Genomic DNA, 24,020 nt, shown 5'->3' on the forward strand with positions numbered 1-24,020 from the left:
CCTCCTCCTCCTCCTCCTCCTCCTCCTCCTCCTCCTCCTCCTCCTCCGTAGTTTGACTTTTTTAAAAGAGAGAATCGTTGCCAGCAGGTGATGAGGCCTCTTAAAGCAGATAAGACAGAGTAGAAAAGGAAGGAAGACTTCCAGGGTCTTGTAACTTCCAGGGTAGTGTAACTGTGGCAGGTATGCGCCTGCCTCCTTACGGTGTCCCAGCCTGCTCTGGGAAGGTTCCAGTCTGCTGAAGGAAGGGGGCAGGTGTGGCCGGCGACTGCCCCCTCCTGGGGCTGAGAATGCTGCCTTCGGCCTGCCGGGAGCATTTGGCCCAGTCTCAGGGACATTACAGTCTGACTCCTAGTCTGTGGGTTCTGTTACTGCTCCACCTAGCACCTTCCACGGACCTTCTTCCCCTGGCAGACAGCCTGCTGGTGACGGTGGGAGGATTTGCCACTTCACGTTGCTAGCAGTAAGAAATACAACTGACTTCCGGTTGTCAGGGGGGAGGGGGCGGGGGGAGGGAAGGAGCGTACAGCCTAGTGAAATCTAAAACGGATGTCCACATCTTTTAAAATACTATAACCCTCCGGGCGGGGTCCTCGTAGGCCTTTCACGGAGTAGTAGTTCCTGAGGAGTGGCGGGGCCCCGCTCCTCTCCCGTCCGCTCCGTCCGCTCCGGAGGACGGCCTGCAGAGACGCCATCCCCAAGAGGCGGGCGCGGGGACGCGGGAGGAGGAGATGCCAGGGCCGGACCGCTCACGCCTGTGCCTGAGCGGCACTGGGAGGTGCCTCCAGCCCCCTCTGTGAGGACCGAGCCCGGAGCTGAATCATGACCTGATTGGAGCTGGAGGTTTTCTGAAAACTCTTGCCGCTGTTGCAACCCCAGGTTTCGCGGGACATCTTCCTTCCGCTGCGGCTCCTTCCCTTCCCCTTGGCGCTCTAACCACATCCTCTCTGTCTGCATTTTTTTCTCCGATAACCTTGCGGGCAAGTGATTGTGCTCACGACTGAAAGAGGCAGGGCGGGTGGTGTTCAGGGAGGAGACCAGCGGCGTGGAGCGGGAGGCTGGGAGAGGGAGGCCCTCAGCTGTGAAGCCTACTTGACATTTCTGGATGGGGGACACCCTGTTTTGGGGGTGCCCTTTTAGAGGGCGCCTCACTACTTCAGACTTGAGTCTTCCCTGCGAAGGTGGCGCTCTCCTTCCCCCAGGGTCTCGCGAGGAGGCACTGGGTGAGGGCAGAGCGTCGAATCCTAGGTAAGAGCCGAGGAGAGGGCTCGGAGGGGAGGCATTTCTGCGAGCAGATCCCCACGTGTGTCTGCTGGGGACCAGGGACAGCTGGGGCCTCCTCTCCGCCTCGCCTTTCAAAGGTCTTCTCCCGGCCTCTGCCTGGTGAACTCATCCCTTTGGTTGACTCACACCTCCCCCCCACCCCGTCTAGAGGCTTCTACTGCTCTCTGATCCTAGTGGGAATGGGGCCTCGAGGAGGAGCAGTGGCAGAGCCAGAAACGTTCCCCAGAACTGCCTCATAGCTCTGCGCAGACAAGCAGGAGTTTGAGGTGAGGGGAGAGGGGCTGGGCAGAGAGGCGAGGAATACCTGCCCGCTTTGGGAAGGGTTTTCCAGCATCGGGGTATGTCCAGGGAAAAGAGATGACTGTCCATTGCTGCTTTATGCTGGACTTCTTGAATATTTCCTAAGCATTGTCTTTGTCACCCCAGGAAACTGGGAAAATCATCTTGGACTGCCTCCTTGTGTTCCAGGTCAGGAAATTCAGGAGTGGAGAAGTGAAATGGCTCACCCAAGGTCAGGTTACCTGTGGGCGCCAGGGTTAGGGCCCAGCCCTAACGTCTGAGGCAGGGATTTAGTTGACAGGGTAGTTCTCAGGGGTCAGAAGGAAAGGAAACGTTCCGCAGCCAGCCCTCTGCCCCTCCGGTCAGGGATTAGGGGCAGGTGGTCAGGAGCAACTCTTGTCACTCTTCAGGAAGACCTGTGGGAGACAAGCGAACTTCCCATGACACCAGGGGCGGCTCAGGTCCCGCCTGTCTCAGCGTGGCTGGTGTTAGAGCAGTCTGGCCCAAGGAAAGGTCAGAGCCCTTGTTCCTCTCCCAAGACCAGCCTGTGTTGGTCCCTCAGAACTCAGTGACGCGCAGCGCCCCTATCAACAGTGACAGCCAGGGCCGGTGTGGCACGCGCTTCCTCACCACCTACGACCGGCGCTTTGTCATCAAGACCGTGTCTAGCGAGGATGTGGCCGAGATGCACAACATCTTAAAGAAATACCACCAGGTATGGTGAGTCCCGAGCCTGGGCCGTAGAGGACGGTGGCAGGGGTGGCGGGGAGAGCCCCCGGGCAGCTTCCTGGGGAGCGATGGGTCCCCTGGCGGCGGCGCCCCGCCTCCTGAGACCCAAGCACTTGGCCCTCCCCGGGGCTGCGTCCGGAGCCGAAGTGCCTGCTTGTGAAAAGGAAATGAGGAGAAATGCGGGCCTCTGACCTGCTCAGTCCCCGTGGAACAGCTGTTTGTTGTCAGAGTCCGGACACTGCCCCCTCTAGCACCTGCTGCATTTCTTCTAGAAGAGGTCCCGTGGGCGCAGCAGGGTCCCTTCCTTTCCCATCCGGGCTTTCTGGCCCTCCGCACACCAGGAAGCTGTCCTGGAGGGAAGCAGGGGCGCGGTGGCGGTGTCCGAGTGCCAGGCCTAGTGCCTGGGTCTTCCTGGAGCGCTGCCTTCTCGGTGGTGAAAGGGACTTCTGGTCTTTGGGGCTACAGTGGAACCCCTGGGGTGCCGCATGGCTAAGCACTGGTGGCAAGGAGGGAGCTGTTCCTCTTTCCCCTGCAACCCGCTCGCAGGCCTGCCTCAGTGATCGTCCAGTGCCGCATGCCATTGCAGACGGAAGTTTCAGGGGCGGCCCAGCAACACGAGACCGAAAGGGCTCTGCGTGGCCCACCCAGCCTCTCACTCTGCAGCGCCTGCTGGGGGCGGGAGTGGCCGTGGCCTCTTTAAGTCCGAGGAATCCTCGTGACTTCCCAGGACCCGGCTGAAAACGACCGGTGCAGAGGCTCGACTCCCTGGGAGCTTTTGAGCCTGGGGGGAGCCCCGGCCGGCCCGGTGCTTCATTCGTTCCTTAGCCGCCGTCCTTCCTCCCTGTGCTCTAGTTCATAGTCGAGTGTCACGGCAACACCCTTTTGCCGCAGTTCCTGGGCATGTACCGCTTGACCGTGGACGGCGTGGAGACCTACATGGTGGTCACCAGGAACGTGTTCAGCCACCGGCTCACAGTGCACCGCAAGTATGACCTCAAGGTAAAGGGCTCTGCGTCCCCCAGCGTGGAGGCTGCCGCCCGAGGCTCCCACACCCCCGGAAAGCCTCCGGAGCTTAGGTTCCGGCGCCGTCAGGAGCTCTGGAGCCAATGTGCCTAATTCCTCTGGGTCAGAGGCTGTTGGACATCCAGGTGACAGTGACAAGAGGTCATTTCATGTGCCGTATTTATGTCACCATTGGTGTTCTTGAGCTCTCGTCGGGGGGCTGTATGCTCTGGGGGACAGGCCTTGCTGACACACGCACTCTGGCATCTGTCCGGGCCGTGGGGACTGACAGCACACACCTGGCTAGACACGGAAAGGGACACTCTTGTGCCTGGGAGCCACAGTGCTCGGCTGTTCTCGAAATGGCTTCCTGACGCGTCCCCCCACACCCCTGTCTCTCTCTCTGCTGCAGCCGCAGTGCTGTCCTTTCCATTCCTGCAGGGCCTGGGCTCTGCTCCTCCCCAGCACCTCTCACGGCCCCCCAGCCTCTTCCCTCCCTGCTCTTTTGTCCATCTCTGCTTTCTGCCCCCTAATTACTTCCCACTCGGCTCACATGTCACTTCCTGCAGGAAGCCGGCCTGAACTGCTGCCCCTCCGCAGCCCAGACCCGCCCCTGTGCTACCGCTCTCAGCGTGTCCTCCTCCCGTGTACCACCTAGACCAATGTCACGAGGGGATCAGTTAATCATGTAACTACTTGTTAATGCCTGTCTCCCCTGTTGGAAGGCAAGTCCCCTAAGGGCAGGGACTATTTGCTGAGCACGAAGCTCGTGTCTAATCAGAGCTCTGTCGGTGCCCTGTGACAGAGGACGTGAACAAGTTGCCGCCTCCTGGCCCCTCTAGGACTCTAACCATCCTCCTTCCGTTCACCTGCTGCCTCTCCCCAAAGACGGGTGCATGTTTTCTCGCTCAACGGACTTTGCCTCAGCTGGACCTCTCCTGACGGCTCTTATCCTTGCAGGGCTCCACTGTCGCCAGAGAAGCCAGTGACAAGGAGAAGGTATGCTGGGACCTGTACTGATCAAGCGTGGCCTGGGTCACTTGGAATCAGAAACACCTTCTGTCGGTCTTCCTGGCCCTTCCTCCACCACAGTCCCTAGCCTGGTTCCCACATACGCACTCTGTCGGGCCGTGTCACTGAGCACCCGCCTGGCCTCGGCCTCACTCTCCAGCCTTGCTGGTTGTCCAGAGTACTGCAGGGCCAGCGATTTCTGTCTCTTGGGCCAGCCTGAGTCAGGGCGTGGCTGCCTGAGCCCCGAGGTAGTCCAGGCTCAGCAGGAAGACATGCTTGGGTCTGTCTTCCCTGTCTGACGTATTTCACATCGTTGCCATCCCTGCCTGCCCGAGGCCCGGAACTGCAGCCTCCTGCACTGAACCTATTGATTACACAGGTCGACCCTCTGCACTCTAAGGGCCCCTCCCCCTTTTTTGTACCATCGCCGCGGGGTGAATGTATTAGGCCACCCAGCCTAACCCTGCTGTTGCTCTCCCAGGCCAAGGACTTGCCAACATTCAAAGACAATGACTTCCTCAATGAAGGGCAGAAGCTGCATGTGGGAGAGGAGAGTAAAAAGAACTTCCTGGAAAAACTGAAACGGGACGTAGAGGTACTGACTAACTAACCCTCATTTTCACCTGGGTTGAGGAGGGCCCCCTCTTGTCCTCAGAGCGGGAGCCTCTTTAACCTTAAAACAACTGAACTCACGCCCGCCCGGCCGGCTCAGTCAGAGGAGCACGTGCCTCTTGGTCTCGGGGTTGTGAGTTCGAGCCCTACGTTGGGTGTAGAGATGACTTAAAAATAAGATCTTAAGACAAAAAAAAAGAAAAAGAAAAATGGAATTCATTACTTTCCACACTCTTGGAAAGGAAGCTGGTGATTTGAACAGTGTGGGTGCAAATGAGGATTCCATCACGGGGGGCACGTTAGTGCCAGTAGAATCTCTGTAGCTCAGGTTGCATTGCTTTCCTCGATCTCTTCACTAATGTCTTCCAACACCTTTTTCAAACGCCCCTAAACTTCCTTTCTGGGGGTGTCCCTATGGGGGGGGGGGTGTCGGCCATCAGAGCGATGGGAAGCCAGCTGTAAGATCCACCAGCCAGGCCCTTCCCTGGCTCTGGTTCATCACTTACCCAGCAGCCTTCTGGTGGAATGGGACTTCCGTGGAGAAGTTCTTCCGGGGAGGACAGGCGCTAAATAGCGAATGTGTTACCTGGACCACTTGGTAACTCAGTGTCTCCTATTTTAATTAATTGGGAGCCTGTTCATTAAAACCAAACCCTACAAACTTCTAGAAGTGTTTTCTGGTTTTTTTAATTGGTGTAAAATAGGCATAACATAAAATTTACCATCTTAACCATTTGTAAGCGCACAGTGGCATTAAGTACATTCAGCTGTTGTGCAGCCATCACCAGCCATTTCCAGAACTTTCACCTTCCCAGACTGAAACTCTGTCCCCATTACACACTGTTTCCCCACTCCCCTTCTGCTAGGTCCTGGCAACCGCCGTGCTACGCTCCCTGTGAACTTTATATATAAGTGCGATCATACAGTATTTGTCTTTTGTCAGGCTTTTTTCACTTAGTATGATGTCTAAGGTTCATGCGTGTTGTGGCACGTGTCAGAATGGCCTTCCCTCTTAAGGCTGAATAATTCCATTGTATGTTTACCCATTCATCCATTAAAGGGCAACTGGTATAATAGTTAAGATTTTCCAGAGAAACAGAACCAGTAGATGGTGCCGATAGATGGATGGATAGATGGGTAACTAGTTAGACAGACAGCCAGGTGTTTAGTATGAGGAATTGGCACCCACAGTTATGGAGGCTGACGGTTCCCAAGAACTGCAGTTGGCATGCTAGAGAGACCCAGGAGAGCAGGCAGTATAGTTTCAGTCTGGAGGCCAGTGGGCTTGCGACCTTGGAAGAGCCAATGTTTAGTCCATGTCTGAGGTCAGGAAAAAACGATGTTCCAGCTCAGAGGGATGGAGGCAGGAGGAGTCCGTCTATTCACGGAGGGTCCCCCTATTCACGGGAGGGTCACCTTTTTTTTTTTTTTTTTTTAAAGATTTTATTTATTTGACAGAGAGAGAGAAACAGCCAGCGAGAGAGGGAACACAAGCAGGGGAGTGGGAGAGGAAGAAGCAGGCTCCCAGCAGAGGAGCCTGATGTGGGGCTCGATCCCAGAACGCCGGGATCACACCCTGAGCCAAAGGCAGACGCTTAATGACTGTGCCACTCAGGCGCCCCAAGGAGGGTCACCCTTTTTGTTCCGCTCAAGCCTTCAACTGATTGGATGAGGCCCGCCCACATTAGGGAGAGCAATCTGCTTTACTCAGTTTGCCAATTCACATGTTAATCTCATCTACAAACACCCTCACAGACGCACCCAGAATAATATCTGACCAAATGTCTGGGCACCAGAAATGAAGTGTCACACTCAGATCGATTCACTGTGAATAATGCCGCTGCGTGCGTGGGTTTTTCGAACGGCTTTCTTTCCTAGGAATCTTTTCCTCCATCACCGCCTGCTCTGTCTGTGCCTTTATTCTGCCTTTCAGTTCGTCCAGAGTCTTTCTCCTCCCTGTCCTTTCTCCCTGCTCTCCTAAGAGGAAGTTAAGGCAGTTTACACATTTCACATTTCATTTGTTTTCACTTTGTTGCTGTTGCTTTCTAAATGTTCTCAGGTGGATAGGAGTGGGTGTGGACTCTCTCTTCTGGAACCTCGGCCCTCTCCTTAGACCTTGAGAAGGGCTCCTCCAGACGTGCTTGGCATGGCGCCCCGCACCTTTCTCTCTAGAGGAGAGGCTGCCAGTCTCCTATAAATCAGGGCTTCTTGTGCTTTTAGAAGCCCAAGAGCCTGAGTAGGGGGCCGCCATGGTGCCCACAGTCCGTCAGACAGTTTCCCGGTGACCAGGGCAGAGTGCCCGGCCTGTCACGGTGGCTGCAGGCTGCTTCACGGAGGATTGGGACCCATGCCTCTGGCTACAGCATTCGCAGAGCTGGATTTCCAGCTGGCCATCTCCGTCTGTATCAGCCCCATACTTTTGTTCTTCAAGTCACGGAGTCCCAGACCAGGAGACCCGAGACACCGTCCCGCTCCCTGCACTCACGCAGATGCGGACCCTGCGGCCCGTGGGGCCTTCGGGAGGAGATTCGAGTGTCGCGTGGCCCTTTGTTAGGGGGTGCTCCCTTTTCTTTTTCTCCCCGTTCTTGTCCTCACTGGTAAAGAAGCTGAGGTACGTGGTGTTTCAGCCTGTGCCTGTGGCCCTCGGTCAGAAGTGCATTTTACCGACAGCCCAGCGCACGCAGCTCAAACACTGTCCACCTGCTTCACGTTACAACCTCTCCCATTTTCTATTCTGTTTCACAAGAAACAAAAATCCTGGCCCCAGCCCACTAAACCGGATTTAGGGCCCTGACAGGTGAGATTTGTGGTCAGAAGGATATGGCCTCGCTCACACGCGCCGCAGCCTCTCTTGGTCCCGGATCAGATGGGCCCCTTCCCTTGGCCTTTCTCCCGCAGCCTCTGTCTGCCTGACGCTCTGTCCGTCAGGCTGTCGCGACGCCTCTCCCCAGCCCCCCCCCATCCTTGCCCTCAGGGCATGGCTGTCCTCCCCGCTGAGCTCCCTGAAGGCAGAGGGGAGCTTGTCCTCGCCAGTGTCAGACTTGAGGATTTGAGGGAGTGCCTTTTGTCCCCTTGCCAGATGCCCCGGGGATGCCCTGGGTAACCGCTTCTTCCTTCTGTCCTTCCGCACCTTCCCCAGTTCCTGGCCCAGCTGAAGATCATGGACTACAGCCTGCTGGTGGGCATCCACGACGTGGACCGGGCGGGCCAGGAGGAGATGGAGGTGGAGGAGCGGGCGGAGGACGAGGAGTGCGAGAACGACGGGCTGGGGGGCGCCCTGCTCTGCTCCTACGGCACGCCTCCCGACAGCCCCGGGAACCTGCTCAGCTCCCCCCGCTTCTTTGGCCCCGGGGAGTTCGACCCCTCTGTTGATGTCTATGCCATGAAAAGCCATGAAAGTAAGTAGGAGCCCGAGTCTGCCCTGCCCGCCCCGGCCCCCATGAGACCCCCTCAGCCTCTTGTTCAGATGCCCCTCTGGGTGTCTGGACCCCCCACTAATTCACGGCCGACTCTGGCCTCTCCTGCCTGTGGGCTCTCCTCCCGAACCACTGCCAGTAACTCTGGCTTCTGGGGCCCCGGGGTCCTTCTCTGTCAGGCTTTCCTTCCCCTCTCTGCTTGTCCTGGATGCCTGAGGCTTGGCTCAGCCTTGGTTCCTGGTTCTAAACCCTGAGAAAGACTGTCCACAAACCAGAGAAGAGCTCTGAAGGCTTCTGAGAAGGGCCCCATTAGCACGCCTTTCCTCAGGTCCAGAATGCCAGGGGTGGGTCTGGTCTCAGGTCTGCAGGGTTCCGGAGCCGGCTGCTTCCTGCTGTTCTCCCTGCCACCCCTTCCTTCTTCCCTGCTTACCCTCCCCCCAGGTGCCCCCAAGAAGGAGGTCTATTTCATGGCCATCATCGATATCCTCACGCCATACGACGCGAAGAAGAAAGCTGCCCATGCGGCCAAGACGGTGAAGCACGGGGTGAGTCCTCCCTGCCGCCTCCGGGCCTCCCGCTCCCAGACACCCCGGCCTCCCGCCCGCCCGGTGCCCCCGCTGCTCTCCCTGCCGGGTGATTTTCCCCTGCCTCGCGGCTCGGCGGGGCCGAGCGTACAGGCTCCTTTCCCCGGGACCGCTGGGCGTGACCGCAGGTAACAGCTTTGTTTCCTGCCCACGCTGCTCCCCGGAGAACCCTTTTCCCCGTGGACTTGAAGCTCCTGTCTCCACACAGGGATCCCATCCAGAGATCCTGAGTCTCTCTACCGCCTCCCCACCACCTTGCCGCTCCTTCCGTGGGCGCAGGCTTGGGGTGTGAATCAGAGGAGTGAGGCCAGGGCCGCTCTGAGATGGGAACCGCTCCTCCAGGAGGCCTGCCCAGCCTGGGCTGTAGTGTTCAGTTCTCACACCGAGCCGGAGGCTCCTGAATCCCCAGGCCCCTCCTGGCTGGAGCCTCCCAGTAGCCTCCTAGTGAGGGCCAGGAGCTCAACCTGAGTCAGCCTCTGTGTGTTACAGGCGGGGGCCGAGATCTCGACTGTGAACCCTGAGCAGTACTCCAAACGCTTCAACGAGTTCATGTCCAACATCCTGACGTAGTTACCTTCCACCTTCAGCCAGAGCCAGAGAGCCGGATGTGGGGTCGGGGTCGGAAAAGGGAGAGGGTGTATTGGGGCTGGATGGGAGGGTGGGGAGCAGAGCGGGGAGTCGGGGGAGGGGGGGCTTTGGTGAGGAGCCGGCAGCCCAGGATGGAAAGCCTAGTGGGGGGGAGGGGAGGTGCTGCGTGCCCACGTACTCACAGGGTGCACCTCACCTGCTCACCCTTGATGTTCCCCCCATTTGACCCAGGTTGAAAAGGGGTTTCCTTTTTGTTCCCTTGTCACCTTTTACAGTACCTTGGGGCTAGAGATGACTTTGTGGGTTTCTGTGGGTTTTGTTTCTGCAATCTCATTGCTCCAGGTTTGCTCTTTGTAACGATATATGTTATCACCCCATCACCCTCCCCATCCCTGCCCTGCTCTGGGTTCCCTTCAATTAAAGAGGCGCCCCACGGACTGGCCAAGTGCTCTGATGCCAGAGGACAGGAGGTCAGACACCTCAGCCCTGCTGCATTGGATCTCGTCTGGATTAACGTTCTGCTTTTACGGAGTATTGTGTACGGCTTCATTCACCTTTTGGCCTCGGATGCAAGTGAAATGTTACCGGATTCCTCCATGTAAACGCTATCCTCCCGAAGGAACGCTCCAGCTCAGCGTCGGGAATCTTGGATGAGGAGAGATCTCGCAGGGGCGTGAGTTCATCCTCATGGGATGGTTGGGGGTGGGGGTCGCAGCCAGGCTCTCGGACAGCTGGTTCTCACAGAACCCCGTGAACTTCACCCACGCCTTCCCACGTCCTGTCTGTAAAGCCTGCCTCCCGCTGTGTCAAGAGGAACTAGGAAGCATCTTTACGTGCAGCAGGACCCCCAGATGCTGCTGGGTATCAAATGAGGCCTTGTGCCCTCCATCCATTTACTTCCTTCCGACCTTGGCCCGGGCGCCCTCCCTTGTAGGTGAGCTCTTCGCTGGGGCGCCTTTCCACGCAGAGATACCTCTTCAAGCGCCAGGGCCGCCGTGTAGATAATCTGATGCTCTGTGCCTGTGGTCTGTCCCCTGGACGGTCCTGGCCAGCAGGGGTGTGCCCCCCCCACCTTGGAGGGTGGCACCCAAGCCTGAGGTTGCTTCAGAGTCACTTGAGGATGGGACCCAGGAAATCCAATTTGGAGGCTTGATAGGGGGATCGACCTGGCCCCAGCCTTGGGGCTATTTTCCTTGATGCCCCCGTCTCGACCCCGGGCTTCCTCAGGAGTGGCCTCCTGCAGCTTCCTTCAGGGTCTCCACCCCCCCGCTGAGCTACCCAGGTCTCAGAACTGAGCCACGTGTCATTCTGGGATGCCATCCGTGCAGTCTGTTCTGGCTAGGAAGGAAACAGCCCTGTGTTGGGGGAGGTACATTCCTACATCTTCTCACCCCCTCACCAGGAACTGGGATTTAGGATGAGATACGGTAAAACTTGTAGATACCCCACAGATGCGAAGGAAGTTTGTGGAAACACTTGGAACGAATGGATTGGTTTCCTGCGGCTCCCTCCAGACCTGGCCGAGCTCGGCTTCTGGAGCAGGGGCCAGCACTGTCTCTGGGCCCTACCCGCAGCTTTTCGGTCAGGAAGAATGGAGGCAGCATGTTGGACTCCCCTGGGGCCGCTGGAACCGTTCTGGAAGAGGCAAACGGAGCAGACAACCACCCTGGCTCCGGGAAGGGGCCGCAGGCAGCTCTGAACCGCAGCAGCAAGACCGTCGAGTGACTTGGGGAAGAACCCAGAACCCAGCGGCTCAGCGGCTCATGGAGAACACAAATCGGACTTAGGAAGGGATTACGTAGGAATAATGTTTGGACTTGATTTCCCCACCTCCTAATCAAGAATGAAAATTCGGATCTGCCCCTCGAGAGGCCCAGCATCTTCAGAGCTTGGCCGGCTGTCCTCGCACAGGCGCCACAGCCTCGGGCTCCCGCTGGCTTCCTGCGTTTGGGCCGCTGATCACGTTGCCATCGTGTGTATGAAAGTGTAACGCAGTCCATCAGTTCAAGATGAGCTACCAGGTATCTAACCCCTTTAACATTGAGTTTTTGTGTTTTTGTGGGTTTTTGTTGTTTTCTTTCTTTCTTTTTTTTTTTTTTTTTGGTATATTGTTTACATTTTGAGAGTAGCATTCTGTTTCAAATGCTCTTTTTGTTTTTCTGACAGTATTGTTGTTTGGGTCAAAACATTTGAGCTGTGGTTGGGTGGATTTTAGATTTTTTTTTAAAAGGTCATTCTCTGTGCTATCTTCAAATCCTTGGGTTTGGCCCTCTAATTCCTTTGGCATCCAGATGTTCAAAAGCTATTTAACTTGGTTTATACCAGTTTTCTTTCTCTTTTTGTAATGATGCAGGTATATTTGGTTTGTGGTCTGAATGTGGAGAAAGTGAACTGATCCCCAAGCCTTTGTCTGCCCCCTGTTCCTTTCTCTGAGCCCCACCGTTCCCTCTCTGGGCTGTAGAAGGCCTCCAAGGGCAAGGGACTAGCCTCAGCCTTCCTCTCTGGAGCCCCGAAGAAAAGCTTCAACAGTCTCACAGCACCCCAGAATAATTTGGGGTCTCCTAAGAACAAGGGTGTAAGAGTAGGACATGACCGACGGGGTGAAGCCTGGAGGGGAAGCCTGCGCAAGACTCCTCTCCATTCCCCGCCTCGGCCACCTCGCCAGTCCCAGCTTCTCCCGTCCTGAAGCCTGTGGCTGAGACACCAGCCTCCCAGGCCTCCCAGCCGAAGCGAGGGTTCTCTGAAAACCCCTCTTAGACCACTAGATGAAGGCCTCTGGCCCTCGTTCCTTTTAATGAACCACTGCGTCTTTATCCCCCAGTGCAAGCTCCTTCCCCGTGCCCTGCGGTTTGGGGGTCCCGGGCAGAAGCCAGCAGTCCCAGGAGCAGACAAGCAGTGCTCCATCTGTCCTTACAAAGCTCAGGGCATACTGGTCTGTGGCAGGTGCCGCGAGTCGCCCCTGTGGCTGTTCTCGGTGGCACCCCTAAGTTCCCACCACAGGCAGCTCTTCCTCCCCTCTCCCTCTTCCTGCTTGTTTCTCTTGCCTGTGCTTTAGGCCTCGAACAGGTCCCCTGGTCGTGCTCAGGCTGGGGACTACGGACTCCTGCCCTAATGACGTTCCCCTCTTCAGTCTGCCAGGACCTGCCCTGGGGAGGTGGACCAAAGATCCGGGACTTTTCTCAGCAGCCAATACCCGCCCCCCCGCCCCCCCGCAGTTGTCTTTTTACCAATTCAAGTTTGGAGAGAAGAAAAAACTTCAGCGCTCCCTAGTATTTGTACTACTCTGAGTGTTAGGAGCCATTAGGGATCTTATGTTTTTAAACAGCCCTTACAGCTCTGGCGTGAGACCTGTGGCTCCCCCAAGTCTAGGGACCTCACTTCTTTCTGGCAGAAATGGAGGGAGGGAGGCTCCAGCCTGAGCACAGGAATCATAGGGAAAACCCATTTGAACAACTGCCCCCCAATCTACCAGCCATCTGCAGGGGGCAGTGACGTGGCCCACCCTCCCTTGGAGACGTGTCACATACGAAGAGCACCTCCAAAGGGGAGAGGAGACCCCGCTGTCCCCAGCGGGCTGTGCTGAGATCTTTGGGAGGCTGGGGAGGAAACTTCCAGAGGAGCCCCTTCCCCTGCTCAGAGCTGTTTTGTGAGTTGTGAACCAGCAGCCTGTAGGGGGAAGGCCGGAGCTGCTCGGCACACCCGAACATCTGATCAGATCGTTGTCATCAAAAAATGTGAATGAAGCTTAGACTCACCTCGTGGGGGAGCGGGACACACTAGCACCCGTCATGTGTACGTGACTTCTCGGTTTCTCACTGCGACCTCCATTTTTTTAAATAGGAATTTTCAGCCCCTTGTGCTTGTCTAGTGTCTGCTCAGAGCAGTTTGAGACCCTGTTACTGTTTTAAAATGCACGCATGTTAAGATGAATCTCCAACCCAAGGAACAAATAAAACTCAGAAATCTTTGTGTACGCATCTGTCACGTGTGAGTCCTTTGGAGATGAGCCTTTTTTTCAGAATTAAAGGGTTTGGGTCCCAGTTTCAAAGGTTGTTTGGCCAAAATCCATGTGTGACTTGAGTTTGGAGAAAGAGCAGAGGCTAGGACTTCGGCCGCCTGCTTTCCGATCTGGCTGTAAGCTGGGGGAGGACAACAGGCCCCAGACGGCTGACCTTTCTGCGCACGCCGAGAAGTGGGCCAACCACCGCCCATGGAAAACCGGCACTGGCGAGGGGCCGCTCACCTACCACACTTGTCCCCGCTCTCCCCTAACTAGCTACGTGGTCACCTCTGTGTACCTCACGTTCTCCAAGCAGAGAGACTCTTAGCTTAACATCGAGGGGTTCTCCCAGTGTGGTCCTCGACCAGCGGTAGCAGCAGCAGCCGGGAATCGGAGCTAGAACTCCCCGGGTCCCTCTGCAGATCCGAATCAGGAATGGTTTTTACAGGCCTTCCAGGTGATTCTGACGGAGGCTCGAGTTGGGGAACCGCTGCCACAGGCTGCAAGCTGGAAGCATTTGGGAAGCTTTTCGGAGAGACGAGCCCAGGCCTTTAACAGCCGGTGAAGTCAGAATCGAGGGAAGGAATCAGAGCATCCGTGTGACGCATGTGCAGCCAAGGTTAAGGATGCTGAACCACAAGGGTCTTACTTGTGGCCACTTGGCCCAATTTCTACCTGAAACAATTAAAGATTTGAGAGTGGTCCAGCAGAATTGAGTGAAAAGGCTTCTAGGCTTTGGGGTCAGGTGGAATATGGGTTTCCATCTTTGCTCCGCCACTTATTAAAGTGGCCCTGAGCTAGTTAACTGCCTCAAGTCACCATGATGACTGAATTCTAGAATGTGTAAAAGCTCTGCCGGGCCTAGCACACAGCGGGCACTCAGCAAGCGGTGTGTCGAGGTGAGCCCTGGTGTGCCTGCCGAGGACGCTGCAGCCCAAGAACACCCAGGGCTGCGCTACGCCGACGGGTCCTTTGTAACTGCCCAGCCGGGAACAAGGATGGCTGGTAAAAGACCCAAAGACGAAGAAGCAGAAGTGAAAGAAAAACTATTTATTAAAAACGAGACACAACAAAACAAAACGTAGGCTCTGGGAACAGACGGTCAGTCCATGCGGGCCTTCAATGTCCTGGTGGTGATTCTGTCCTTCTCACTGCAGGGGGAGAAAGTCACAAAACATCTACACCATTCTAGAATGCAGGACAAGGCTGTGCTGCCAACTCTCAGTGTAACTGTTCTGCTCGCGTTACCTTAACAGCTTGTCTGCTCAGCCCGGGATGAGGAAGGGGAGAAAGGCGGAACGGGGACACTAGTGAAGGATCCCCCCAGCCAGACCCACCAAGAGTCCAGGTGATTCGGGGCTTGACGGCGCAGCCCTCCAGAGAAGGGTGGGAGCCCCGAGGCCCAGAGAACAAGTCACAGGAAGGGGGTGTGTTGTGTTTCATCCCAAGGAACATAAAGGACCCGAGTGGTAAATTCTCTGTATCAGCCCCAGTCTGTTTTTCATGATTAACTAAGCAAGTTCTCCTGTGACCAAAGGGTCCAAATGCTTATTTTGGGATGTACCCAAGGAAAGCTGTTGGGAGGACATCTACTTCATCCAATCAGGTTCCTGGTGACAGCTCCAGACAAGTAAGGGGGAGTGGGGGGTGGCAGGTAGGGACCGGCTGGGCTTGGAAATCTGCTCCCAGAGCTCAAACGTCACCCAGGAGCAGGAGCTGGGGGAGGAGGGGGTCGCCTCGAGTTTCGATCAATCCGCGATAGCTTTGCTGTGGCTGTGGCTCATCCCCACACAGGTCCCTGAGATTTTGGGGTTAATGAAGAAAAACGTCCACTGTGAGCAAGCGGGGGGCGGGGGGAGACTCGGGGTCACAGAGCCTCACCCGACCGAAGCCAGGGGAACCAGCATGGACTTCCGCTCTCCCAAGCCCACCACAAGTGCCTTTCCTCCCTCACACCTGCTCTGGGGGATGGGAAGAGGAGGTGTTTGGCCGGGAGGGGAAAGGCAGGTGTCTGCGAAGCTTCTCGACTTTTCCCAACTCATACTCACATGATGTGGACAATGACGCCCATGCCTGACACCGCGTCCCGATCCACAGCATTCAGCATGGCTTGTGAGATGGTTTCAAACAGGTGTTCTGGATCCTGCCGACCGAGCAGAAGCCTCAGACCAGAGCCTTGGACCCTAACTTGGTTTGACCCCTTCACTCTCTTTTTTCTAGGCTCAAGGTCCCCAACTCTGGCTATGCCCGTGCCTGAAGTGAGGGATGGTCCCCTGGATGTGGGAAGCCCCCTCAGCACCTCAAAAGGAAGCAGGGTATGTAAGGGAAAGTGAAGGAGAGTTTAAGCCCTGAACTTCCTCCAGTAACCAGCAGTGACCTTGGGCAGGTGACATGTCCCTTTACTAAGCTCGATCCCTCTCCTGTAAAATGAGGCGAATCCCTGTGTGGCTTCCCGCGCTTTATGAGCGGTCTATGGGCTCTCCTGGGTGTCGCACAGCTACATGAAAAATCGACCCGTCCGACTGCGAACCCCCCCCCCCAAAACCTGTTCCTCCTGCATCCTCCGCCTTACTTGGCTTAGCTAGAAAACTCTCGACCTCCCTCACTTCTGTCTGAGGTGACCCCAAAGCCTCTCGATTCTAGCTGCCGCACGCTCCCCCCACTCCCCGGCCCAGCTCTCTCTGCTCAGGCCTCACTCAGCGCCCCCTGCAGGTGACCACAGTAGCCCATGGCATCTACCCCGCGGGCTCTGGATGCTGACGGCCTCTGACATCAGGTACTAGGGCCAAGTTCGAGCTCCTTGGCGCGGCATTCAAGGCCTCAGAAGTCTCAGCCCCCTCCTGCTCTCCACGATCATCTCACCCCACACTCGGCCCCCACTCCAGCAACCGCGGCAAGCTCTCTCGTCACTGAACACACCGGGCCCCTCTGGGACGTGGCACAGGCTGTTTCTTCTGCCAGCCAGGCCCTCCCGTTGCCCTGCTTCCGACAAACGGCATTTTAACACGCACTCGGTGTCCGTCGCACTTGTCAGAGTGCAGTAAGCCCGTGAGGACAGACGGCCTGGTTCCCCAGGCCCAGCAGAGCGGCGGCCCCCATGTCAGACACCATCCCCGCCCTCAGTGTTCTCCTCACGCTGCCGCTCCTGGGGGGCCACCTCATTGTCCCCACCTTCCAGCTACGGCCGTGGAGGCACAAGAAGGTACAAATGACTGACCTGAGAACATAACTACGTGACCGTGGATCCGGGTTTCCGACCCAGCAAGCCGCCTCTAACCCCGCCCCGGTACAGGGTCTGTGCAACACGGATGCGACGAGCCCGTGAAGCCACGGTGGGGACTCTCGCTGCTGAGCAAGTATCTGCCTGGGGTCTCCCGACAGGAGGCGTGCTCCCCGGAGCCGGCCCGCGCCAGGGCCCGGCGGATGGGGCTTCTGGACACCCTCCCACGGCCAGCAGCTGCAGCTCCCTCTCCTCCCCGGCTCCTCACCCTCGTCACACGCCACATCACCACGCTTCCCTGCTGGCAGAGGGCGCACACCTCAGAGCCCAGCCCCCCTCCGGGCCCCGGACTCACCATGTTGGGCTCCCAGAGGGACTCGCACATGCCGTACATTTGTTCGGAGCAGGTGCCACTGACCACAAAGTCGTCGGTCACCATGGGGCAGCCGATGAGGTCCAGAGAGCAAATGAAGGGCTTAAAGGTCTTCGGGTCCAGCCCGGCGATGACGGGCTCTGTGTAGTAGGGGCCGAACCTGCGCAGGCCAGGAGCAGAAGGAACCACACTCGAGAACGGCCCCTCAGACAAGGCCTGGCTCAGACCCGGGGAGCACAGACGGCGGCGCCTGTCTGGGATGACCCACTGCCCCAAGCCAGCCTTGTTCTAAACCCTACGCCCGACATGAGGCTTGACCTCAACGAGCCCAAGATTAAACGTCCCATGCTCTACTGACCGAGCCGGCCAGGCCCCCCGCCACACAGTCAGCTTTGAGTCACCCCCACCTCCTGGCATCTGACAAAGCTCGACGACGACTTCTTTCCCGGACACTTGCCTTTCTATCCTTCCCTGACCCTCTCTTCCGCTTCCTTGTTCGGGGCATTCTGATTTCTTCTAACCTTCCCTATCCTAACGAAAGTCTAGTATACATCCATCTATACCGCCACTTCTGAAAGTAGCTTTGAAGCAACTTGTAAGAAAAACACGAAAAATAAAACGAAACCATTAAAACAGAATATAAGACACTCAGACCGAACGCAGTTTTGTTCTGAGTCTCCGAGCAAGCAAGGCAAAGAAGGATACTCAGCTGGGCTACTTTCACTGTCTGCCTACAGGAAATAGGAGATTTTCCAACCTGTTCTAGACCCTGAGCTTTGAGAAGAACTAATGTCAAGAATATCTATATATAAAATACTAAAAAACTAATGACCACTGTTCTTAATACAAACAATAAGTAAGATGTGGGGCGCCTGGGTGGCTCAGTTGGTTAAGCATCTGCTTTCGACTCAGGTCATGATCTCAGGGTCCTGGGACCAAGTCCTGCATCGGGCTCCTGGATCAGCGGGGAGCCTGCTTTTCCTTCTCCCTCTGCTGCTCCCCCCTACTTGTGTGTGCACTCTCTCTCTCTCTCTCACTCACTCCCAAATAAAAAAATATATATAGTTTTTTAAGATTTTGTTTATTTGACAGAACAAGAGAGCACAAGCAGGGGGAGCAGCAGCCAGAGGGAGAGGGGAAAACAGGCTCCCCACTGAGCAGGGACACTGGGATCACGACCCAAGCTGAACGCAGACACTTCACTATCTGAGCCACCAGGGCACCCCCCAAAAATAAAATCTTAAAAAAAAAAAAAAAAGAAAGAAACAATAAGTAAGATGTCTTGTCTTTACTTATCCATGTCTTATATCAGCTCTCAGGAATATCTAAGAGTAGGAACTTAAATTATAGCTCTGTAAAAAATTATTCTAAAAAAAACCTAGTTAATTCTAAGGTGAAGGGAGGGGTTGAGATAGTGTGCTTTGATCCTGTGTTTCTTTTTTTTTTATTTTTTTAAGATTTTATTTATTTATTTGACACACAGAGAGAGACAGCCAGCGAGAGGGGGAACACAAGCAGGGGGAGTGGGAGAGGAAGAAGCAGGCTCCCAGAGGAGGAGCCTGATATGGGGCTCGATCCCAGGACCCTGGGATCACGCCTGAGCGAAAGGCAGATGCTTAACGACTGAGCCACCCAGGCGCCCCTGATCCTGTGTTTCTTGAACAGATCCTTGGGTACCAACTTCTATAAAAAATTTAAAATCTTGTATTTTCTGGATGCCTGGGTGGCTCAATCGGTTAAGTGTCTGCCTTCTCAGGTCATCTTGCAGTCCCGGGATCGAGTCCAGCATTGGGCTCCCTGCTCAGTGGGGAGTCTGCTTCTCCCTCTGCCCTTCACCCTGCTTGTGTTCCCTCTCACTTGCTCTCTAAGAAATAAATAAAATCTAAAAAAAAAAAAAAAAAATCTTGTGTTTTCTTCTCAATAACTGGGAATAACATAAGAATATTCTAGATTATCTGGGTAACAACCTTAAAACTAAATACAACAACACAGTTCAGGGTCTGCGTTTGTATTTCCAGTCACACCGATGCCAAGGTCCTACCAAAGGTTGTAACTTCCACGGGCAGTGTTTCACAAAGAGAGGTACCTGGGTGGATTCTCTGGGATTCATGAGAAGTTTTTTCTTTTAAAAAGGCTCTGTACAGGGGCGCCTGGGTGGCTCAGTCAGTTAAGCGTCTGCCTTCAGCTCAGGTCATGATCCCAGGGTCCTGGGATTAAGCCCCATGTTGGGTTCCCTGCTTCTCGCTCTTCCTCTGTCCCCTCCCCGCTCGTGTTCTCTCTCTCTCTCTCAAATAATAAATAAAATCTTTTAAAAAAAGAAAAAGGCTCTGTACATTACTCAAGTTTGCAAATCACAGCATTAGCCTACCCTGCTGGGAAATCACTGACTTCACTCGGGCTTGGAGAGAAAGCCCCCGGCTAGCTAAGAACCTAGAATTTTCCAGGTCAGCCTCGATGTTCTGTATTTTTCTTATCAAGAAACACAGTGGGGTGGTGGCTCAGTCAGTAGAGCACGCCACTCTGTTCGTTTGTTTTTTAAGGTTTAAAGTAACCTCTGCATCCGACTTGTGAGCTCAAGCCACATGCTGGGTGTAGAGTTTACTTAAAAAAAAACAAAAACAAAAACATGAGCCATTACACATATACCTAAATGTGAGTTAATTTTTACAAGCGTGTAAGACGTTTTCCCCCTCTAGAAATCAGTTTAAAAAATCATTTAAGGGGCGCCTGGGTGGCTCAGTCGTTAAGCATCTGCCTTTGGCTCAGGGCGTGATCCTGGGGTCCTGGGATCGAGCCCCACATTGGGCTCCCTGCTCAGTGGGAAGCCTGCTTCTTCTCCCTCTCCCACTCCCCCTGCTTGTGTTCCCTCTCTCACTGTGTCTCCCTCTGTCCAATAAATAAATAAAATCTTTAAAAAAAAATCATTTAAGCCTTCCTCAATTCGGGATTCTGATAAACATGGTTACCACACGTGGCAGACAATCGCATCTGAGGATATTAACATACACCTAGAAAAAGGCAACCCTTTTCTGGTTTTTAGATGGTGAGACTAAAAAGGCCACAGGATTGCTCCAGGTATGGCAACGGCAAAGACTTAGTCTTGAAAGCTCAAGGGTACTTCTGTAACTTTTTCACAAAGTTTGATTATTTCAAAATAAAAAGTTTAAAAAGAAAAAAAAAAGGAAGAAAAGAACTGCACTTGTCTTTCTGCCACCCAGGTTAGCCCAGAGCTGAGGGGAAAAGTCCCCATGGGGCTCTCCTTCGATCCCAGCTTCTACACCGGATTCTGCAGCGAGGCCTCTGCTTTCCTCACCGTGAAGTCTTCATAGAAAACTGACAGAAATTCACACACCCAAATCCTAGATCCCAAGAATCTAGTGCTGACAGAATGAGCTCTGGAGTACGGGCGGCTCCTGGCTGGGAGACTCCAGGGCGCTCTCTGGAGGCGTTAATTCTGCGGCCTGGAAGCAAGTCTGCCTGCTATTTGCGTTCTCTGCCCTCTTCTGCAGTAACTCTTTCTTTCCTATTTGGCTGTCGGGCCCACAGAAAACAGACCCAAAAAGTAAGGTTCTCACCCTGCAAATAAGCAATGGGAGGAGGAGGAATCTTCCCGGGCATCCCTCCATACTATATACCTGCCTGGCCAAAAGGTTTCTGCAGCCCCAAGTCCCAGGTGGCGCTGCCACTCACCGTCTCTCATACAAGAGGTTGGCCACCATGCTCATGAGGGTGCAGGGCTTGACCTGCCGGCCCTCCTTCAGCTCATACAGGTTCAGCCGGAACTTGAGGCGCTGGGCACTGCAATAGGAGAAGAAAAGTGAGGTAGGAAGTCACTACTGAATGTCCCCTGGTGTCCCCCCTGCAAAGGTCAGGGGCATGGAGGGAGACGCACAATCCCCACCCCTGCCAAGACTCCTGTCTTCCCCTCCCAGTGATCTTCTCATGGAAGTCCAGCCTCACGTCCGCGTTTCAGACTCGTCCACCACTTACCACCTGTAAGCACGCCACTCTGCTAACACTGCTTTTCCCGTACTTTTTTTGAGATGAGAAAAGGGGAACTAAGAAGTGGATTTTGGGGGCACCTGGGTGGTGCAGTCGTTAAGCGTCTGCCTTCAGCTGAGGGCGTGATCCCGGTGTTCTGGGATCGAGCCCCACATCAGGCTCCTCTGCTGGGAGCCTGCTTCTTCCTCTCCCACTCCCCCTGCCTGTGTTCCCTCTCTAGCTGGCTGTCTCTCTCCCTGTCAAATAAATAAATAAAATCTTAAAAAAAAAAAAAGTAGTGGATTTTGCCTCTGTCTTGAGGAACAATTTATATACCATAAAACACGCAGCTCCTTTACACTCCTCGAAAGAGTCCACCGGCAGACACAGTGACGGGGGCTGACAGCAGAGAGAGCAATGGGGAAAAAAAAAAAAAGAAGAAAAAGAAAAAAAAGAAAAGAAAGAGCAATGGACTGCGAGAGCTGACCTAAGCCTTCATCCTCCCATTGAATTTTTCCGTCCATAAGATGGGGACACAACAAAATCACCGGGCGGTGAGACAATGTATGGGGGGGATGACCAGGTGCTCGGAAACCTACAAAGTCTTCTGTGCGTTATGAAGCAGCAGCTGCTGTACTAATGGCCTGGAAGGTGCCTGAGCAGAAAGGCCACACGTCCTCCAGCGCCACAACTCAGAGCCCAGGTCAGGCCCCTGCGGGGGCAGACCCATGCCGGAGCTGCCAGAAGCACAGCTGCACAGCCGTGAGTCAAAGGACACAGAACAAAGCCTCAGATGCAACCTGAGCTTCCTCTTACGGGGGAGGAAACTGAGGCCTAGCAAAATTAGCCATTACTGCCCCCAAACATACAAACTTGGTGAGAAAGCCTCCTGAAGAAAAGGCAATGGTGTGAGGGGACTGGCCATGGCTGGGGAGAGGAAGGCTGGTGGGGGCCTTTACAGGGACAGGAACTCAAAACTGTCACCTTGATTTCACCAGGATGTGGCTGGGTTAGGTCTAGGAAGAATTTCCAAGTCATGTGTTCTCAAGACTGAGGGAGCTTCAAGGGAAATGAGAAAGAAAATTCTCTGACAAGCTTTCACCCACATCAGTGAACTACTCTCTTCATCTTCTAAGAACTAACTCCAGGAACTGCCATTCGTTGGGCCACCAGCTTCCTGCAGGACCTGCCACCTATGACCACATCTTCCCTCTTAAAATCCTATCCTGATTCTTTCCCTCCGGCCTCTCCTCGTCCCCCCACCGCTAAATATACAGTTCGCCTCTCGGACAGCAGCTAATTTTTCTCCTCTACCTACTTCGTCTCTCTGAAATCTGTTCCCATAGGTTTAAAAGATCAGTGCCTCGCCAGCCCTGAGATATATAATCTCAAGATCCCAACTGCTTGAAAGATGTTTCTACTTGGCTTGCCTCTTCCCTTCAAAATTACTGTCAAAATCAGCCATCACCTTCCCCCTAAAACTAGTCCTCCCAATTTCTGTATTTCAGTCAACATGCTCAAAACAGAAATCATCTTTAAAACATTTCGGGATTACCTACATGCCACCTACTGATCTAGATACTAGTAACAGATAAAAAAGACACAGACTCACCGTCAACGAATGATTCTAAATTTAGTCTCACAATATCCAAGCAGCCACTAAGGCTGGTCGGCAACAACTCTCAGAAATGCCTTCCTTTCCTTTCCCACCAATACCACCCATCAGGACAATAACCTCATACCTGGAGCAACACAATAGTGACCTATTTCATCTCCCAGATTCCCCCTCCTCTCAAATCACAGAGCCTTTGTCCACTAGATGACAGATCTAGCAGCTAATACGCACCAGCTCATCATGGGTTAGTTGTCTTTCTGTTTAGCCTTTCCCAACTAAAACTGGAGTTATTAGGGACTGAGCTCAGGCCTAAGAGAGACCGGCATTGGGATCCTGGATGACATTCATTAGCTTGCATCTTGGGCAAGAAACTCTAAGACTCTCAGTTTCTTCATCTGCAAAATGGGACAGAAACCTGGTAATGTAGTTAAGAGGATTAAATAACTCCACGTAGGTAAGGTGTTCTGCGCAGAGTCTAGCACTGAGTAAATGCTGGTGTAAGTTGGTTAGGATACAATTCTGTACGGCTTACAGTGTCCGGCCAAGTCTCCGATTCACTGGTGTGAATTCACTATCGTTTGGTAGACGACCGATAACCTGGGCCACTCAAGACGCCAGGCAAGGCGAGCCCAAGAAAAGGCCTGCGTGTGAGCGGGGACCCCCGACACTTACACAGTCTGGACATCGGTGGCGAGCCCGGCCAGGCCTATGTACAGCCGATCGCCCATGGGAAAGATCTTCTGGAAGTCGGTGGTCACCATCTGGGCCTGGATCCCGAAGCGCCTGTCGGCAGCGATGGCCACACAGTTCTTCCCCTTCATGGCCATGACGGCCCCTCCGTTATAGGACATTATCGACTGCGGTAGACAGAGCGGAGGGGCTCAGCGCCCGGGGCCAAATGCGGCCAGAGCCCCCGGCGCGGCCCCTGATCCCGAGGCTCCTGGTCGCACCGTCCTCCACGCTGGAGGCGCCCGGACGCCCCGAATTCCAGCTCTGACATTAGCGCCGTGCAGCTGCGGGGAGCCGCCTTCAGCCGCTTGGTCCTCACGGTGGTCATTTTCCCTTCAAACTTCAAACGACCACCAGGCCCTCTCCGCCTCCCAAACCTCCCATGCCACCCTCTCCGTTCCTCCATCCCTACTCCGCGTCCCTCCTCCTTGCTCCCCATCTCACCATGACTGCGGTGTTGTGAGACCTCCAACCACCACAATGGCAAGCAACCGGCTACACCACTCACTGCGCAGCCACTCTTGCTGCCTTCTCTGTATGCGCCGAAAGGCCAACCCTTCCGGGACATTTTGATTTCTATTGGCTGTACCCATCTGTCAG

At 54.8% G+C, this 24,020-nt stretch overlaps 2 protein-coding genes across 3 annotated transcripts in view; one reads left to right on the forward strand and one right to left on the reverse strand.

Moving 5' to 3' along the window:
* PIP4K2B (phosphatidylinositol-5-phosphate 4-kinase type 2 beta) overlaps positions 1-13,475 on the forward strand; it is a 28,861-nt gene extending 15,386 nt beyond the window's left edge. For both annotated transcript variants that reach the window (XM_040640718.1, XM_040640719.1), the window contains exons 4-10: positions 2,123-2,275; positions 3,142-3,288; positions 4,252-4,290; positions 4,784-4,897; positions 8,054-8,312; positions 8,772-8,875; positions 9,404-13,475. In XM_040640718.1, the coding sequence (XP_040496652.1) occupies positions 2,123-2,275; positions 3,142-3,288; positions 4,252-4,290; positions 4,784-4,897; positions 8,054-8,312; positions 8,772-8,875; positions 9,404-9,484 (897 nt within the window). In that variant the 3' untranslated portion in view covers positions 9,485-13,475. The remainder of the gene's footprint in view (positions 1-2,122; positions 2,276-3,141; positions 3,289-4,251; positions 4,291-4,783; positions 4,898-8,053; positions 8,313-8,771; positions 8,876-9,403) is intronic.
* Positions 13,476-14,537: 1,062 nt separating this feature from the next.
* Positions 14,538-24,004, reverse strand: PSMB3 (proteasome 20S subunit beta 3). The gene is made up of 6 exons (XM_008688946.2): positions 23,865-24,004; positions 23,364-23,548; positions 20,786-20,893; positions 17,078-17,255; positions 15,551-15,645; positions 14,538-14,653 (listed from the first exon to the last, which is right to left on the reverse strand). Exons 1-6 carry the CDS (start codon positions 23,865-23,867, stop codon positions 14,605-14,607), a joined length of 618 nt encoding a protein of 205 aa, XP_008687168.1. The 5' UTR covers positions 23,868-24,004; the 3' UTR covers positions 14,538-14,604.
* Positions 24,005-24,020: the final 16 nt, after the last annotated feature.

This window comes from Ursus maritimus, unplaced genomic scaffold (genome assembly GCF_017311325.1).
Source record: "Ursus maritimus isolate PB19 unplaced genomic scaffold, ASM1731132v1 scaffold_24, whole genome shotgun sequence".
Classification (NCBI taxonomy): Eukaryota; Metazoa; Chordata; class Mammalia; order Carnivora; family Ursidae; genus Ursus; species Ursus maritimus.

Bases quoted from the DNA above. Each gene is read 5' to 3' on its own strand.
- PSMB3 (XM_008688946.2), bottom strand. The intron at 17,256-20,785 runs GTGAGTGGCAGC...TGGCCTGCGCAG, and splicing joins AACCTCTTGTATGAGAGACG to GTTCGGCCCCTACTACACAG. The intron at 14,654-15,550 runs GTGAGTATGAGT...CTCCCCCTGCAG, and splicing joins GGCGTCATTGTCCACATCAT to TGAGAAGGACAGAATCACCA.